This window comes from Patagioenas fasciata, chromosome 5 (assembly GCF_037038585.1).
Source record: "Patagioenas fasciata isolate bPatFas1 chromosome 5, bPatFas1.hap1, whole genome shotgun sequence".
In the NCBI taxonomy this organism is placed as follows: Eukaryota; Metazoa; Chordata; class Aves; order Columbiformes; family Columbidae; genus Patagioenas; species Patagioenas fasciata.
In genome coordinates this window covers 68734811-68753761 of record NC_092524.1, presented here as the reverse complement: position 1 = coordinate 68753761, position 18951 = coordinate 68734811, and the positions used below count along the sequence as shown (strand labels likewise).

General features: G+C 47.4%; 1 protein-coding gene and 1 long non-coding RNA gene across 2 annotated transcripts; one reads left to right on the top strand and one right to left on the bottom strand.

The window, feature by feature from the left end:
• Positions 1–2470: 2470 nt before the first annotated feature.
• ACTR10 (actin related protein 10) lies at positions 2471–13029 on the bottom strand. Its single transcript, XM_065840040.2, has 13 exons — positions 12869–13029; positions 11526–11598; positions 11028–11110; positions 9939–10047; positions 8233–8340; positions 7810–7877; positions 7428–7507; positions 7037–7072; positions 6005–6084; positions 5841–5914; positions 5386–5467; positions 4103–4304; positions 2471–2963 (listed from the first exon to the last, which is right to left on the bottom strand). Exons 1-13 carry the CDS (start codon positions 12943–12945, stop codon positions 2782–2784), a joined length of 1254 nt encoding a protein of 417 aa, XP_065696112.1. The 5' UTR covers positions 12946–13029; the 3' UTR covers positions 2471–2781.
• On the top strand, positions 12847–18951 carry LOC139828153 (uncharacterized). The gene is made up of 3 exons (XR_011739483.1): positions 12847–13676; positions 17055–17648; positions 18494–18951. It is a non-coding gene; the product is annotated as an uncharacterized lncRNA (long non-coding RNA).

Genomic DNA, 18951 nt, shown 5'->3' with positions numbered 1-18951 from the left:
GGTCTGTGGAGAAGAGAGAGAAGGGGCTCAGTGGGGCTGGGCGGGATGGAGGGTGCTGGTGGTGGGGAGAGCGGGACAGGGGCCACAGGGAGCTGGGGGCAGGCAGGAGCGGGGCCGAGGCAGCTGGGAGGCAGCAAGGGCTGCCCCGGCCCTGGGGCTGTGGCTCCGTGCCCTGGCCAAGGTGCTCCCGTGAGCGGCCGGGCCCTCCATGCAGGGTGAGAACCCAACCCCGGGGTTCCCGTCCAGCCCGGCCTCCCCCCGCCTGCGCACTCACCGCTGGCCCCGTCTGGACTGGGGCAGCGCTGCTGCTGGCGCCCCTGATAACCGCCCCGCGGGGACTCGTCCCCTGTGATGTCACAGGCGCCAGAGCGCGTCACAGGCACAACCGCCGGCCACCCCGCCCTTCGGCCCCACTCACAGCTGCCCCGCTGTCCCGGTGAAGGCTGGGCCAGAGTTGATGTTCTTCACGGGCCCCTGCGTGGTGCTTCACGTTGGGTTTGCTGTCCTCTGCCTGCCCATGGCCATCTCACAATCATAGAACGGTTGGGGTTGGAAGGGGCCCATGCTGACGCTCTAGGCCAACCCCACCTGGAGCACTGTGTGTGGTTCTGGGCACCACAGGACAAGAAAGACATCAAACTGTTAGAGCCTGTCCAGAGGAGGATGACCAGGATGGTGCAAGGCCTTGAGGGCAAGACTTCTGAGGAGCAGCTGAGCTCCCTTGGCTTGTTCAGCTTGGAGAAGGCTGAGGGTTGACCTCACTGCAGTCTCCAGCTTCCTGTGGGAGTTGCACATCCCCTGACCATATCCCAAGCCTTTGATAGGACCCTTGATGGCTCTTCAGCACCTATTGTGCCCCTTTGTGCCCCACTGAGCCTTTGCCTATGTTCACACCGTGGGTGGTGCTGACAGTCACATCCTCTCCACACTGGGGCAGGGTGACTTCACCTCCCACCTACTGGAGGGGCGGGACCTTTGTCAATTGACAGGGTCTTCAACCAAAGAGGTTCCCAGAGATGCTGAGAAGCTTCTAGACCATGTTGTAATGCTCACAGCGGAATCTGACCAGGCTATAAAATGGGGTCCCTTTCAAAGCCCCTCTTTGAGTGGCCTTCTCGGAGCAGTGAGTCTGTTAACCGGAGGCCTCCCCTTAGATGGGGTACTGTCTAAGGAGAGTTCCCAGGGTTGAGAGTGCCTCAGCTCCACACTTGGGTGAGTGGTGGTTTTGCTCTGCTGGTTATACCCTTGAGTGAGTCCTTGCCTAAACCAGGCAAGTGAATATTTCTTCTGGGTACCCTGGAGTGAGAGGCCTCTGGTTTCTGGCAATTGTATGCATGCACACTGTGGATTTTCATTATTCTCTGTAGTCACACTCCAACAATCTCCTCAGCTGATATCCAAGTCTATCTTCTGTGTTGTGAAAGTGCTATCAATTTGTATAATCCCAGGTTCCAGTTTAAGTTGGGGAATGACCTATTAGAGAGCAGTGTAGGGGAAAGGGACCTGGGGGTCCTGGGGACAGCAGGGTGAGCATGAGCCAGCACTGGGCCCTTGTGGCCAGGAAGGCCAATGGTACCTGGGGTGGGTTAGAAGGGGGTGGTCAGTAGGTCAGAGAGGTTCTCCTGCCCCTCTGCTCTGCCCTGGGGAGACCACACCTGGAATCTTGTGTCCAGTTGTGGCCCCTCAGCTCCAGAAGGACAGGGAACTGCTGGAGAGAGTCCAGCGCAGCCACCAAGATGCTGAAGGGAGTGGAGCATCTCCCGTGTGAGGAAAGGCTGAGGGAGCTGGGGCTCTGGAGCTGGACAAGAGGAGACGGAGGGGGGACTCATTCATGGGGATCAATATGGAAAGGGGGAGTGTCAGGAGGATGGAGCCAGGCTCTTCTCAGTGACAACCAATGATAGGACAAGGGGTAAAGGGGTCAAAGTGGAACACAGGAGGTTCCATTTAAATGTGAGAAGAAACTTGTTCCTGGTGAGGGTGTCAGAGCCTGGCCCAGGCTGCCCAGGGAGGTTGTGGAGTCTCCTTCTCTGCAGCCATTCAAACCCGCCTGGACACCTTCCTGTGGAACCTCAGCTGGGTGTTCCTGCTCCATGGGGGGATTGCACTGCATGAGCTTTCCAGGTCCCTTTCCATCCCTGACATTCTGTGGTTCTGTGCACTCGCTTATAGCTCTTACATGGTTGAATTCATTCTTGGAGGAGGGATGCTGGCCCAGTTACTAGCTCAGCACAATTTGAGAGCTACAGGCAGAAGAATTCTCAGCTAAAACTCTCAAAACAGGACCGTGTCCAGGCGAAATACTGCATCGGCACCCTTGCTAAACAGCCCCATCCCTTTTGTCACATGTGATTCAAGGGTGGAGTATTTTAGTACAGAATTTATCAGGAAAGCTTCCATAGATGTTTCCCATAGCAGCCCGCCCTTCTTTCTTCTAAGCATATTTAAAATCACAATATCTTAAAACCAATTCTCTCAACAATGCCGTTTACTGTACATATAAATAAGAAACAACTCAGTAGACTATAACTCATGATGGCATAGAATTTCTTCAGAAGAGGACAAAATAGCATAGGAGTTGCCAGAATTAAGCTTTTGAAGTATAACTGGACATGGTTTAAACAGTGTTAGTACCTACCACCATATTCCTCCAAAACATCCATATTTTTCATACTTAAGTGTTACACACAAGTTACTTAATTAAAAAAAAACCCAACAGCGCCAATGCACATATATCTACTTGAAACAGACAAAGAGAATGGTTGTGTAGCATTGAGAAGCTTATTTCTCAGTAGAAAAAGCCCTCTTCATCAGCGGTGGGGGTGCTTTTCCGACATCAAACATCATTTCCAGTGGAGGATTATTAAGACAGCACCAGTCAGGTATACGGCCGGTCTGGCTGTAATATTCCTTGGACACAGACCTGCTTCCAAGGATGTCCTGAAGTGCTCCAAAAATGGCTCCTATATTATTGGGGTTAAAAAAAGAGAAAAAGCTGCATTAACTTGATGTAGGGAATTTCTTCTGCTTCTTCCCCTCTAGACTCCCAAGTATTCTTTTTCAGCTCTGTCTCAAAAATCAAAGGAATGAAAGGATCTAACTGCTTTCCTCTTCAGTAGCCCAGCTAGTCCTAAAATTCATCTATTTATGTCCCTCAAAAGTGACTGAAAACAAAGAATCACCTGCTTTGTGCTAAGAGCAAAACTGGCCTCACTGACCAACAAAAGAAGTTTCCTGGAAGTGTTTGGTTGAAGTACTTCCTGTGCTTCAGGAAATTTCCTCTCCCCGAAACGGGTGTCACACGACACCCAGAACTCTACACATTGTGAGAAGATTCAGACGGCAGCAGCTGACGAGCGCTGCCAGGGAAGAAAAGGATCGGAGAACTTGGTGCGGAGAAATCATTCTTGTTTGCTGATCCTAAAAGCGGGCTCAAAAGGTTTTACGACTAAAATCTGATAGACAGTTACATTTCAATGCATGTGGAAATAAAATCTACCTTCACGGCTACCTTATACATACCAGAGGGGCTCAGCTTTGCAACCAAAGGGACTGGACTAGATGATCTTTTGAGGTCCCTTCCAATCCCTAACATTCTCTGAAAAGCATGAATTCTTACCAACCTCAGAACCTTCCTTAAAAGAGTTTCAAGCAACAGAAATCCCTTCTTTTTCCCAAACGGCGGCCAAAATCCAGTGCTGAGCTGCTGTTTTTGTTCTCGGCGCTTGTGCACAGCACAGGGAGTCAGAGCCTCTGGCCCCTCCACAGCTCCGCAGTCAGTAACTCATCTTGTAAGCAGAACTTCCTACACAAAGGTCTCTGCTCTGCCTAATGATTCACTGGTGCCACCATACGTCGGTAGCCCTGTACTGCACCTGGGACAACACCACCTTTTCCACACCTTTTGTCACCTGTTTAAAGCTCCCGTAACCTCACTCCGCACCATTTCTTCCAGGAGGGTGTAACAATTCCACAGAGCTCCAATGCAGCTCGATTGCAACAGCTCACCTAAGTCTTCCTGCTATTTATTAATTACAAATCCCACTTGGAAGGTTTGTTTTCCCACTTCATACCTTTGCCTAACAGCTGTTGTCGTTCTTACCTCCCAGCCAGGCCACACAGTTGGGTTTGGCAGGTGGAGTATGAATTCTGAAGGTTTTAGTAGCGAGCGCCTCTTTGTATTTCGGTTTCTCTACCAGGTATCTGATTTCAGCCATGAGCCTGTGAAGGAATCCTGGCAACATCGCGGTGCCACCAATAACCACCAAGTTCTCTGCCAGCTGCTTCCTGGTGTCTATGGGACACTAATGCAAACAGGAATAAAAAAATAACAACTTAACTGCAGTCGCATGAACAAGCGTTCAAAGGTCTGTTAGAAATTCAATCTCTCTACACACATCAACTGCTGTTTTCTCTTTGCTGAAACACAGCCAACATATTTTCTCTAGACTTCCCAAGAAAACCAGGCTTAAACTGCCTAGTCAAGGCTTATGTGAGCCCAGTGTGAGTCCCCGTAAAGCCCTTCAGGTGAGACAGGCACACAAAGGACAGAGGTATCGGTGACACTAACTCTCATGAGTTACAGAATCCCAAAATGTGAGGGGTTGGAAGGGACCTGGAAAGCTCATCCAATGCAATCCTCCCATGGAGCAGGAACACCCAGCTGAGGTTCCACAGGAAGGTGTCCAGGCGGGTTTGAATGGCTGCAGAGAAGGAGACTCCACAACCTCCCTGGGCAGCCTGGGCCAGGCTCTGACACCCTCACCAGGAAGAAGCTTCTTCTCATATTTAAGTGGAACCTCTTATGTTCCAGTTTGAACACATTGCCCCTTGTCCCACCACTGGTTGTCACCAAGAAGAGCCTGGCTCCATCCTCCTGACACTCCCCCTTTCCATATTGATCACCATGAATGAGTCCCCCCTCAGTCTCCTCTTGTCCAGCTCCAGAGCCCCAGCTCCCTCAGCCTTTCCTCACACGGGAGATGCTCCACTCCCTTCAGCATCTTGGTGGCTGCGCTGGACTCTCTCCAGCAGTTCCCTGTCCTTCTGGAACTGAGGGGCCAGGCTGCCCAGGGAGGTTGTGGAGTCTCCTTCTCTGCAGCCATTCAAACCCGCCTGGACACCTTCCTGTGGAACCTCAGCTGGGTGTTCCTGCTCCATGGGCGGATTGCACTGGATGAGCTTTCCAGGGCCCTTCCAACCCCTCACATTCTGTGATTCTGTGTGACCCCACAGACATTCATCACGAGGCAGAACTTTGTCACTCTGCGCTGAACCCAAATCGCAACCCGCAGTCAAAGGGTGTTAGTCTAGAAAGAGTCATTTTTAACAGCATGTTCTGCCAGGCTGGACGCATTCAGTAAATTGTTTATAATATAAAGACACCTGAATGAGTGAGTCTAAGATCAAAGTGGCAACCGATGTCTCTTCGTTATCCTGTTCAAACAGTATTTCGACGACGGAGTCTCTGTTGAAGACGAGACATGATTGTTAATGAGAAGCAACATGTCGTTATGAGTTCACGCTCATCAACAGCAGGGCTGGAAATCACCACCCACTTCCTGCTAACAACATGTCATCACCACTTCTTCTGTGCCGACACCCCGTTCACATCACTAAACCTGCCTCCCCATCCTGCACTGATGCTCCATCTCTCATCCCTCCAATCTCTTTGTTCCCATCTTCAGCCCTGGAGAAGCTGACACCTCTCGTTACAGGCTTGCACTGTGCCCAGCACAAAGCCTTCGTTTAAGAGACATTTAAAGCATACACAAGTGTTTCATTAAAATTCAAAATATATCTCCTCCTAACGATAAATGCTCTGATGTGGTGTTTCTCACCTGATGGAGCCAACTACATGGAGGATCTTTTCTCCATCTAAAGGATAGTCCACATCTGGAGGTGGTGAAGGACGCTAGAAGTAAAACCATACCTGCATTATTTGAGAGGGCAAAAAGGCGACGTCTGCTTCAAAATACAAGGATGAGCTTCATTCTCCACCCACCTCAGCGCTGCCATCAATGTTGAACTTGGCTGCCTTGATTTTGAGCCCACGTTGGAGATCACTCACAAAACAAGTGCGGACTTCATAAAAGAGAACAAAGGGGCAGAAGAGAGACTTTGGTGGATCCTCCCACCACTGACACACACAACAATTTCGCTTCATTTAGAGAACACACCTCAGGCCCTTGCTGGTCCAAGACACTATCAAACAAAGGCAAAGAAAAGCAGTCTCTACACTTCAGCAGATTTCAGGTGCTATCTAGACCATGAGTTTAAATGAATTTACACCAAAACTATGCTAGAACGGACAAGATTTATTTCTCCAACAAGCTATGTAAGATTTAATGACAGAAGCACGTTACTAATTGCACCTTCGGTTACCATCAGGTGCCAGGGCTTGACTGCACTGTCAAACACACCACTGTGGGTTTTGCACCACGGCTTCCAATGAGATATTGTAGCGTGTTTAGCAAACAAGAAATGTCTTTTATACATAGTTTATTTTGTTTCAATATTGCCTTTAAGGCAAACTGAGCCATCCTAGTTAATTTATAAACAACATGAACTTAAAATATTCTTACGTCGTGACGTTAAGTCTGCTTAAATGCTGCATCTCCAACCGAAGCATATATACAATAACAGGTTTTGAACATTCGATCTGGTGACTCTAAGCCCCATGTAGAACACACACTGTACACGTTATACCCAGAAAACAAAATGTCAGGAGTTAAAAAACGTGATGTCAAGAGAACCCGACCCACTGATGACAGGAGATACACAACCGTGCAGTACTGTGCTGGTTACCAAACGCACCTACGAGCTATATCTTGACAACACAAACCTGAAGGAGGAATTCAACATTGTTTTGGTTTTGCTTTCAAAGATCAAAACCACCCCAAGTTCTTCCAGTAGATAAGAAATATGATAAAGAGAGAAGGAAAAATAAATTCCTAACTGTAAAATATTGCACGTTATTATAGTGCCCTACTGCACAATTTAACAAACTAGAGTTTTGTGAAGCAGAACGTTTTACCTTTTATATCCTCTACTATGTCTTCTGGAACTGAGCCTGAAATCAGAAAAAATAACTTAGACCATACGTTTTATAACTAGAAAGAGAATTTAAGAATGAAACTAAGTTTGAATTACATTTAGTACAGCAAAGTTTCCCTTTGACAGCAGCTTTTAAAGGTTTCCAAGTAAGAAAGAATATTAAGAATGAAAAACAAGCGTCCTCTCTCAAAACAGACTGAAAAATTACTGTAGAAATTTTCTCTCAGCCTTCATTCAAACCTACTGCTATGAGTGGTTTATCATAAAAATAATGCATTTGTTAAATACGAAGAAAGAAGTCAGAAAAGTAGATCACGTAAGATGCAGTGAATACTGAACTCATTTTATTCACTCCACCAGACGGACCTTACCCATGACAGACGGGAGGCTTTGTCCTTTGGCTAATCCGGTATCGACTGTGCACTTCTCCAACAGCTGACATTCCAGCTCCCTAAAACATCGCACAGCAAGCTCGTTAAAGAGCTGTTAACTCGGGCTGATTCCCTACATTATGCTTAAGGGACAGTATTTATTCCCTTCTGCTACATTCTTCTAAATAGAAACTGAAGCAGATCTGATGTCCACAGATTTTACTATAGCAACAAAAGCCAAAGAGGGGTGACTTCACAAAGCGAATGCTGCCACAGTAATTATGACTTAAGCCATGCTCAACAGGAATCTCCGCTCATTAGTCAAAGATGAACTTTCACAAATAGATCACGGCTAACCTGGAATGTATAACTGTGAACTTACTTGTGGATCGCCTTTCCTCCCAGAGGCAGAGAACCCCAGCAGCTCAGAATCGGAACTCCCTCGTAAATCTATACCAAGATCAGGAAATTCTCCTTTTTTGTTATGAGTTTTCAGTCTGCTGGCACTAAAGGCTTTTTCCCCTCAGCTTCCTCTTGCATTAGCTACTGGTAACACTTTCTAATTGCTTTTCTCCAAAACTAATTTCTAGTATATAAAGGCTGGAGTTATGAAGCACCCACCCTTCCCAAGTTTTGAGGGAACACGGATTTAGCACATGAGCCGCAAAGAGATTCCCCAAGTCACGACATTTTACAGTCAAAAGCCAGACTGGATCGTCTGTTCCTGCTATTTTTAGCAGACCTGAAGTCTACAAATAGACCAACTTATTGCTGAAAATGGTGTTGGTGTATTATTAAAGGATACAGGCAGCACCAAGCTTTCTGCAAATCCACAGTCCAGCACCATGGCAGAATTGATCCCAAGCGTCAGGAGGGACATGAGGTGACTTGGGGCAAACAAAACAGACGGTACCTGCATGGAAACCAAAAGCACAGTTGACAGAAGAGGGGAAAAGAAACAAATCACCCAAAGCACCGATGCCTTCTCCAAATATGATATTAAAAGCAAAACCCAATCAATTGTATCTTGAAGTATCCATTTTTAATCTCATTTTTAAGGTAGTATAGTAATGAACAGACTACAACAGGATTCTAAATTTCACGTTCATCTTATTTGTGGTACATACCACTTCAGTACTAATTAATCTTGCAATGGGTTTGTAAGAAAAGCAAGTGTTAACTACAAAACTCCTCTTAAGTCATAGATCAGGTTTCTTAATGTAATTGTCATTAAAAAGAAATCAAAGAAACTAAACCACACCTACTTGAAATGCTGTATAAAGACTTGAAGGTGTGAACAAAGGTGTCAGAAAACCCCAGACATGTACCTTATGAGAACACACTGGGGCACACAACTTCCCAACAGAAGATATTTAAAACACTCTCCGCAAACGAGCAATTTCAATAAATTCTGCATTTAAGTGCAAAATTAGAACCACAGAATGTCCTGAGTTGGAAGGGACCCCCAAGGATCATCGAGTCCAACTCCTGTCCCTGCGTATGACAACCCCAAAATTCACACTGTGTGTCTGATCCTTAGCCAGGACACACAACTTATAATATTGATCCTGTATTAATATGCCACTCTTTGCATAAAATGGAAATATTAGCCAGAGGGAATTAGCCTCCCATCAGCATTAGTCTGTTTCTTAACACATCACAAAGTCCCTCAATTAAAATATGACTTTCTAAGTCACAAGTCTTTTCAGCAACCAGTTCTGCAGGGGAGCGCTGTATCTGAGACATATTTTTTTCATGTAAGGGGATTAGGAAACAAAAAACCCTCCGAATCCCTCAAATCTTTCAGCAAATTCAAGTAATCGGAAAATTTTATCAATAGTAGGAAAGAATTATGCTGAAGCTTAAGATGAGTTGGTACAGTGCGGTCTGGGAGCACAGTGAAGTCCTGCAGACAAACTAGCTTCACCACTTGTTATAGAAGAACCTTAACCTTTGTTCTAGCTGAATTGGAGATGGATTCACCTTCCAAAACATCTTCCCTTAGAACTGAGCAAGAATTAGGTTCAATGTTTTCTTCAGAAAGGCCAATTAAGCAGAGGAAATAATAAATTACACATAAGCTCTTATCTAAATGAGTGGAGCCAGGGGTTAAATCACACGCCAGGCACAGATATTGACTGGTGGAAGTCATGAGATTTGCTGAGAGAGCACTAGCAAGGGTTGAAATATAAACCTGGCTTTAGGCAGCGCTCAATGGGGATTATTTGATCTGTCTGGAGCAGCACAATGCGAGCTGTATTTTCCTGCAAGCCACAGAAACCTTTCAGATTCTTAATAACTCCTGTTCTGCGGCCTCACAAAGCATCAGAACAGAACAAAACCAGCCTGTAGTCCAATCTCCAAGCCCTACTTCCCCAGACGACCATCAGCTTTATTTTCCATTTTGGCATTCTTTTCATTTCTCTGTCCACATCTGGTAGTGATTCTAAGTAAAATTTCTACCGGCAAGTGCTACGCTGAGCACATCCAGCACTTATGTAAAACACGTACCTCAAAATGCTTGAAAAGGACCCTTGTGAGCGTGTCCCTGAAGTGGGAAGGGCACAGGACAGACTCTATGATCACAACACGGCGGTCTCGGGGATTTACCAACAGATGTCTAAAGAAGGCAAGACGTGTAAAACAAAGCTGGTAAGTTAAAGCACGTATTACGAGACCTACTTTAAGTTCATATTCCATTCTCCTCAAAAATCCTAAACATTTGCATGTAGGTAGAACTTTCTACAGCAGATCGCAAAGTCTTTTTCCCAAATTCTAAAAACCCAACGCTTTCCTAAAAGAAACTCAGGAAATTGAGTTATGGAAAACAAATTATAGACTTCTGAATTATACAATTCTGAATACGTTATACATTTCTAAACCAATATAAAGAAATGCAAAAAAGGCATAAACAACAGCCATTAATGACTTGCTCGGTGTAATACAGTGTGTCCATAAAGAGGGAACAATGATGTAGCTTTTCTGATCCTAGTGGAAGAGGATGGAATTGTCCCAATTTCAATTAGAAAGTGATGATTAAGGACAGGAAAAAAAAGACCAGAAACCCACCCCAGGAGATCTGAGGCACAGAAATTAAGTATTGGTTTCCCTGTGCCAAGTGATGATTTTTACTGTGTGAAAATAAGGAATGGAAGTAAAGAGAAAAAACTAAGTCCCATTTTATTATTCACTAATGGTACTAAAAATACAATAAAAATAAATATTAGGTAAAAATACTTCAAATCACTGTCATGAGGAGAGTTCTGCACCGATGTAAGATGAGTTTCAGCCCTACCAAAATCAGTACAGCTCCTTCGATAACGACTTTCCCCATCAAGTCCTTTACGAGTGCAACAGTTCAAAGGCAATTTATCAAATACTTTGTAATTCCAGAGAGCAACCGACGCTGCAGGACGCTAACTTTTTGTAACACAACCTGAATTTCAGCATCACTGAATTTCTCCTGCAAGAACACAGCCAGACCTACAGAATCTTCTTTCTAATTTTGCCACAGCCTCCAGTCACACACGTAAAACCTCCCAACGCACTCGGAAAAGAGCTGCAGAAGGTCTGAATAACTGAGATCCGAGCATCTCTTACCTGAAATATAGCATGTGGATAAATTCCTTCAGATAGGAATATAGCTCTTCTGTGTTAATGTTGTACTGAACAACTTTCACAGGCTGTAAGGGAAAAATAACCACAGTCAGCTTAAACCACAGTCAGTGATTATATATAAGTAAATATATAGTGTGTATATATATATATATATATATATAAAATAATATACCATATCTGAACATACTTAATCTGACATATATGAAGAAATCCTGACTCTTGCCTCATTTCTCTATGTCCTTAACAATGCATCTCATAAACTCAGCCTTTAACTAAACTCCAGGGTTTAATAATGCTGATTTTTCACACTGCTAACTTATATCTACATTAGTTTTCCAAAGCTGCCATTCTATACTATAGTAACAATCTTTTAACAGCAGTTTTTATAAGATAATGAAAAATACCTTATGATGGACAGAAAACGCATGTGAAAATTCTTTCTGTATCATAATATAGTTCAGGTAAAATAGCTTAATTTACCTTTGCGACATCGGGTTTCTTTATTTCACTAGGAATAATGCATCTTGGTCCTGTTTCTCCTGCAAACCCACACCTAAAAGACAACGTTGAAACCCTTATCATTTGAAGTCACTATTTACATGCACAAAGGCTTTGTTAAATCCCCTCCATAACCACATTGGAGCGATTTCCGGGTAATGAAGCAAGTACAACTTCATATAAAACCACGCTTCACAGTTTCATGGTCTCTTTAGAGCAGCAGAGACACCCTTGGGATACAAGCAGGTAAATCCAACCACTCTAAAAAGAGCAGCACACACATCTGCAGAGGTGCTTTTCCTGCATTATAATCATTTTTCTGTGTGCTGGCCGCCTCCCTGAGCAGGCCACTGAAACCCAAGGAGCATCTGCAGAGTATTTCAACTCCAAACATGGGGCTGGATTGTTTAAACAGCCCCTTTTCCACAAGGGCTGAGTGCACCTGGGACATGAGCATGGGGGGATTTGGGGGTTTGTCACACAATGGGGCATTTCCACATGGAGCCGGAGAGACACAGAGGCCTTTTTGGCCCATGACCTTTCAGTGAGACCCCACCTGGAGTCCTGTGTCCAGCTCTGGTTCCTCAGCACAGGACACACATGGACCTGCTGCAGAGGGGCCAGAGGAGCCACAGGAATGACCCGAGGCTGGAACAGCTCTGCTGGGAGGACAGGCTGAGAGAGCTGGGGTGTTCAGCTGCAGAAGAGAAGCTCCAGGGAGACCTTATTACAGCCTCTCTGTACTTAGAAGGGGCCGATAAGAAAGATGAGGACAGACTTTTGAGCAGAGCCTTTTGTGATAGGACAAGGGGTAATGGTTTTAAACTAAAGGAGGAAGATTCAGGCTGGACATGAGGAAGAAATTGTTGGCCCTGAGGGTGGTGAGAGCCTGGCCCAGGTTGGGCAGAGAGGTGGTGGCTGAACCATCCCTGGAGACATCCCAGGCCAGGCTGGACGGGGCTCTGAGCAACCTGAGCTGGTGAAGATGTCCCTGCTCATGGCAGGGGGGGCACTGGGGGAGCTGGGAAGGTCCCTTCAACACAAACCGTTCCGTGATTCTACAAATTCCTAAACACCCAGCGTTTCTGCCACCACCTCGAGTTACACCCTGTTTGAATCTAAACCACGAGACTACAATATAAGGCTGTTACTGTCGGCTTGGTACCACGCAGATCACCACAGAAAGGGTTGAGGGGGGAAAACAAACCCAACCAAACCCCCCAACCACGATTATTCACCCCGACGCCAGGCCCGCCCCGCAGCCGCGGCACTGGCTCCGCGGAGAAGCCTGCGGCGACACCAAGCAGCGCAGGTGCAGCACTCACTTGGTGAAGGCCTCGCCCAGGTCGATCACCACGGCGGTTTTCTCACCGCCGCTGCCCAGACCCTCGTACAGCGGCATCGCGGCTCCGGCTCCTCCACCAGCGGCACGGCGGGGCCTCCTTCCGGCGCGGCGCGATGGGGCCTTCCTCCTCCCCTGCGCGGCGAGCTGCCCGCGGCGCCTGCCCGCACATCCGCCGTCCTACCGATCCCCTCACCGCCCCGCCGCCGCTCGCCGCCCATCCGCAGCGCTCCGAGGCTCAGCGAACGCCTGGGCGGCGGCGCTGTGTGTGGCGCGGCGCGGATTTCCCTCGGCTCCGCTGCGGCGGTGGGCTGGACACCCTGCGAGGGAGGAGAGCTGGTGAGGCCGCTGCGGGGCAGCGATGGCGCCGCTGCCGTGAGGAGCCGCAGCCCCGGGCCGCGCTCACCCCAGCGAATGGCAGCGGGGACTCGGCGCCCGGCAAGGTGAAGCCATCCCGAAGCGGGCGTGCCGTAGGGACGCATCAATTCACACCGCACGGCTCATCTCCGAGGGACCGAGAGTCACCTGCGCCCTCCAAGCCCCGTCAAACCGACTCTTGCGGCCTCCAGAGCTCAACCCCCCCGGCCCTGCCGTGTCCGCTCTGCTGCGGCCAAATTTAATGCGAGAGGCGTTTAATAAGAATGTGTCGCTACCCACAGGGTGCAGCGTCCTTCCGCTCAAACAGAAATAAAATGTCCCCAGGAGCAAGAAAAGCGCCATCACAGCTCCAAGAGGAGTGAAGACAGGAGTGCACTCATACACTGAGAACAGGAATAATAAACCCCACCGTGGTAACTGTTGTTTTGAAGAGCAGGTCACCTGTGCCTGGTAAACAGGTGGTAGGAGATGAGCTGTGGTGGGAGTCAACTGGTGGGGTAGAGTCATAGAATCGTTTCAGTTGTAAGAGACTCTCAGGATCAGAGACTCCAACCATAACCCACCCCTGGCACTGCCCCATGTCCTGAGAACCTCATGTCCGTCTGTCCAGCCCTCCAGGGATGGTGACTCCAGCACTGCCCTGGGCAGCCTGTTCCAATGCCCCACAGCCCTTTGGGGAAGAAATTGTTCCCCACATCCAACCTCAACCTCCCCTGGCGCAACGTGAGGCCATTTGCTCTCATCCTATCGCTTGCTACTTGGGAGAAGAGACCAAGACCCCCTTCTCCACAAGCTCCTTTCAGGCAGTTCAGAGATCAGAAGGTCTCCCCTCAGCTCCTGTTCTCCAGCTGAACCCCCAGGTCCCTCAGCCGCTCCCATCACACTTGTGCTCCAGGCTGATGTGAGCGCTGAAAATGTAATTTTAATTAGATCAGTTTTAGCCATTTTGGTGAAAGTGTATTGTTGTGCCGATACAGCTGGGGTTTGCCTTGGTCTTTTTTGAAAGTGGAAATATGTTGCTGTTTGGACTTTCATAGTCACGGAGCTGCACCACAAGACACATTTTCTAAGATTTGGGGTAATGCTGTGTTATTTTAAACCCTCAAGAAATAGCAGGCTGTCAAAACCAAGATCCTAACTCAGTTTTGGAGCAAAGAAAAACCTGCATTTGTCTGTGTGTATGTTCCCACATATTGCAATGAAAGACTTTGACCCAGTGTTGAGGCTTTAACCCCATCAAAGTTAGGAAATGTTAAGTTTTTCTAAATAATCTTCATCTCTGCGTTATAGCTAAATGTCAGCTCGCTACAGGTGAGGGCAGTCACCACTTGTTTACAAGTTATTCGAGGTGTCTGAAATATGCAGCCTTGCTTAGATGGTGTTTTGGTCTTGGTATTTCTGGTCTGTAACTGCCATGTCTTGGCAGCCCCTGAGTGTGACTTTGTGGGAATGGGTTCTACGGGTGGATCTGGGTGTGGGTGGAGAGACAGTTATCCAAAAACACATGGAAGAGAGGAAAAGTACGCACCGAAAACTATGAGAGCGTGTGTGCGGGAGTGAAATGTGTGATTAGTTATCTGCTGTTAATAATAACAGCTGGACTCTATTAATAGGAAGGGCTCAATCAATAAAAGGTGTTCTAATGAATATTGTTTGTGATGCCGGTGGAGTTTATGAGAGATGTTGGCTACTGGAAGTGAAAATTTGGGGTCACTTGAGAAAGAGATTTGTAAGGCAATGCTTCCCCCACTGCCACCAACCCCCACCAGGCTTTCCCTCCTCCTTTCGCTGTGATAACCGTGCCAGTAGAATCAGCTGCTCTTCAGGGACTTTTTTATGCTTGCCCAGGACTGTAAGTCTGGCCCTGATCACATCCCCAAAAGGTCTGTCACAGGGTATTTATGTCAGCTCAGTGCGCGGGACCCATTTCTTCTTCAGGAAGCATAATAAATATTAAAAATCTATTAGCTGCTGAGCTGGGTCTGGACATTTGCTCATTGCCAGGCAGGCAAACCAAAGAGCCTGAAGTGCCTCTGATGAAGCAAGAGGGTTTCAAGGTTGGCTGTTGTCACACGGGTGAGCTCTGGTGCCACAGAAGCCCTGCTCCCTGCGCTGTGAGCTGCTGCTGGCAGTTTTAGACACTGTACTTTTCGTGTAGGTGGTGGCAGTGCTGTTTGTCCCACATCCACACTTTCTATTTCGGATCTGTGAAGGTGGAGGCATGCGGGAGAGTGGGACGGCGAGTGGGAACGAGGTGAGACACCGAAAGCTGTCGCTGCTGCCATCTGCTCAGTCGCCTGAGCAAACCTCTGCACTAGCTGCTTGTTGGACTAGCAGCTCTGCAGAACCCTTCTCTCTTCTGCTACTGTCACGGCCTTGTCGCCTTCCCCCCTTCTGCTGTCTCTAGAGTCACCTGGGTCATGAAGTGGCATTGAGAGAGAATAGAGAGGAAAGAGGAGAGGAGAGGAGAGGAGAGGAGAGGAGAGGAGAGGAGAGGAGAGGAGAGGAGAGGAGAGGAGAGGAGAGGAGAGGAGAGGAGAGGAGAGGAGAGGAGAGGAGAGGAGAGGAGAGGAGAGGAGAGGAGAGGAGAGGAGAGGAGAGGAGAGGGACGAGAAGAGAGGGAAGAGAAGAGAGGGAAGAGAAGAGAGAGAAGAGAAGAGAAGAGAAGAGAAGAGAAGAGAAGAGAAGAGAAGAGAAGAGAAGAGAAGAGAAGAGAAGAGAAGAGAAGAGAAGAGAAGAGAAGAGAAGAAGGTTCATGTGTTTGCAGAGCAGGAGTGGAGGCTGGAGGTGCTGGAGGAGATGAGGCATCCTGGAAAGGCTCAGTATTATCTTGGTAGGAAGGCTCTACAGAGGGATCTGGACCAGCTGGATTGTTGGACTGAGGCCAATTTTATGAGGTTCGACAAGGCCAAGTGCCAGGTCCTGCACTTGGGTCATAACCCCAGGCAGCGCTACAGGCTGGGGAAGAGTGTCTGGAAAGCCGTCTGGACACAGGGGTGTTGGTCAAGGACCAGCTGAACATGGGCCAGCGTGTGCCTAGGTGACCAAAAAGGCCACCAGCATCCTGGCTTGTATCAGGAATAGTGTGGCCAGCAGGACCCGAGAAGCGATTGTGCCACTGTGCTGGGCACTGGGAGCCCAAACCTCAAATCCTGGGGGCAGTTTTGGGCCCCTCACACCAAGGAAGCCCTTGAGGTGCTGGAGCGAGTTGAGAGAAGGGAACGGAGCTGGTGAGGGGCTGGAGCACAAGTGTGATGGGAGCGGCTGAGGGACCTGGGGGGTTCAGCTGGAGAACAGGAGCTGAGGGGAGACCTTCTGATCTCTGAACTGCCTGAAAGGAGCTTGGAGCCAGGGGGGTCGGGCTCTGCTCCCCAGGAACAAGCGCCAGGAGCAGAGGAAACGGCCTCAAGTGGCACCAGGGGAGGTTGAGGTTGGATGTGGGGAACAATTTCTTCCCCAAAGGGCTGTGGGGCATTGGAACAGGCTGCCCAGGGCAGTGCTGGAGTCACCATCCCTGGAGGGTTGGACAGATGGACATGAGGTTCTCAGGGACATGGGGTAGAGGTGGACTTGGCAGTGTCAGGTAAACGGTTGGACTTGATAATCTTAAAGGTCTTTTCCAACCAAAACAATTCTATGATCTGGAGCAAACGTGAGGAATACGGGCAGCACAGAGGGAATGCAAGAAAGGTGTGAAGAAGGTGAACTCTGCGGTGAGAAACTTGTGGGAGACTCCTCACAAAGCACTTGTATCCCTCGTAAAGCTGTGACATCTCATCTCCGTCCCTCAGGTGCTGTCCCACACGTCGCCGTGCACTCTTCGTACGACCCATCTGCAGTGCGTTCTGGAGTAGGAGGAATCATTGCCAAGGCAGCAGCGGAGGATGCTGACACATGAAAAGATAAACAAGCAAAACCTTATAGCAATTAAACATTCTGACACAGAGTTCAAATTGCCTTATGATATTTTTAATGTTTTTTAAAACTATTTTTTTTAATGGTTAGTATTTTGTGCCCTTCCAGAACATGGAAATGCAGCTGAATTTTAAATCCTATGAAAACAATGATGCCTGAAAATGTGTTTAAATGGAATTCTCACAACAGAGCATTAACTCTGCCGTGTTTGAGCAATATCCTGAAGAATACGTGTTCAGTTAGAGTCACATCTGACTGAGCTGGGAGTTCTATTCAAGAAACTTTATTTGGGCTTTCTGTGAAGTGAACAATCCCAGAATTTCGCAGGTTCTCCTGGGGAAATTCCGATTGGACACAAGAGGAGAATTTTTCACAATGAGAACAATTAGCAATTGGAATAATCTCTCCAGGGAAGTGGTGATTCCCCAACACCGGACACTTCTAAGGTTCAGCTGGTCCACCTGTATACGGTACCTTACTGTGCCATAATGACATGTTTACAACGCTATGTTTTAAATGCAGTGTTTCATGTAAAAATAATTACTTAGCTATATTTTAAAAACATCACAGGCTCTCCTTGAAATACACAGCCCATTGCTTCCTCCTAAATGTATTATTGCTTGGTTGGGAAAGAGTTTGCTGCTAATCACATCAGCGTCTTTATAGTCCATTGGAAATCTTTTCTTAAATTAGATTAATCAATCACAGTTAACATGAGTTCTGAAATGCAAGCTGCAGCTTAAAAGTGGCTTAATTTAATGGATGGTCTTTCCAGAGCCGAGCAGTTATTGATAACAGAAGCCAGAGACTTAGAGATGTGCCAGGGTTTCATAACAAAATCCATCCACGCCGTGCGGGTTTAATCAAAGAAGCCACTTGCATAATGTGCAAAGCGCTCGCGCTCCCCCGAATATGTAACTGTTGAAGAAACAGATGGTGATGCTAACCCGTAAGAACCCGCCTATAAATACATTCAAAATAACAATACAAATGAAGAGAATTATTCACAGTGTAAGGAGATGGCGGGACAATTAAGCCGGCTTGAGGCCGAGGGGAATAAAAAGCAGGGTCTCCCTAATACAAGAAAAATACAAGAAATACAAGAAAACAATTATTCCCCAAATGCAGCTGGTTCCTGTAACTCCCGGGTGCAGTGGTGTCCTCTGCCAAGCAAAGAAGAGGTTGCGTAACTGTAAAAATAAGAGGAATGAAAAGCAGCCCATTGAAACCAGTGAAAACTCTTCAGTTTATTTCAGATGTATAGCACAGTTGATTTTGGCTAATGCAGTCCTTTCCTTTTTTCTTTTCTTTCAAGACTCTGTTGGTATTCAAGCCACTGGCAGCAGAAACCCTTTTCAAATCTCCTGCGGACGCGTTATTGTCACCGAGCGGCGGTGGAAGCGGCGCTGGTACCTCGAGGTGGCAGCTACAGAACTACCCGGAGGGTTAAAAGGGAACATTTTTCATCAAGAAAACGACTTTTTCCGTACAAGTGCTGCAATCCGGCAGCTCTCAGTTGAATTAATCCCTGCAGTGCACTTGCAAACATCGCAAACATAAAAGAATGTGTCCTGCAGCATCAACACTGCAGGCCCGAGCGGCTCCGGCGGGGCCGCATCGCGCCCAGCTCGTATTATTCTGTTCCCTTCAATGCCGAATGCCTCCCTGGAACCCCGCAGAGACGCGGATTTCAGCTCAACCCTATGCATATTTCAACAGCAAGGCATTGTTATTTTTTCTTGGTCATAAAATAAACACTCTCTGCTGTCCCCA

What these genes read in the sequence shown, in the direction of transcription:
- ACTR10 (XM_065840040.2), bottom strand. Translation starts at nt 12,945, where the DNA reads ATGCCGCTGTACGAGGGTCTGGGCAGCGGCGGTGAGAAAACCGCCGTG. An exon ending in AAGCCTCCCGTCTGTCATGG is followed by an intron (nt 7,073 to 7,427) that starts GTAAGGTCCGTC and finishes TTCTGATTTCAG; the next exon opens with GCTCAGTTCCAGAAGACATA. An exon ending in CATAGTAGAGGATATAAAAG is followed by an intron (nt 6,085 to 7,036) that starts GTAAAACGTTCT and finishes TCTTTTATGAAG; the next exon opens with TCCGCACTTGTTTTGTGAGT.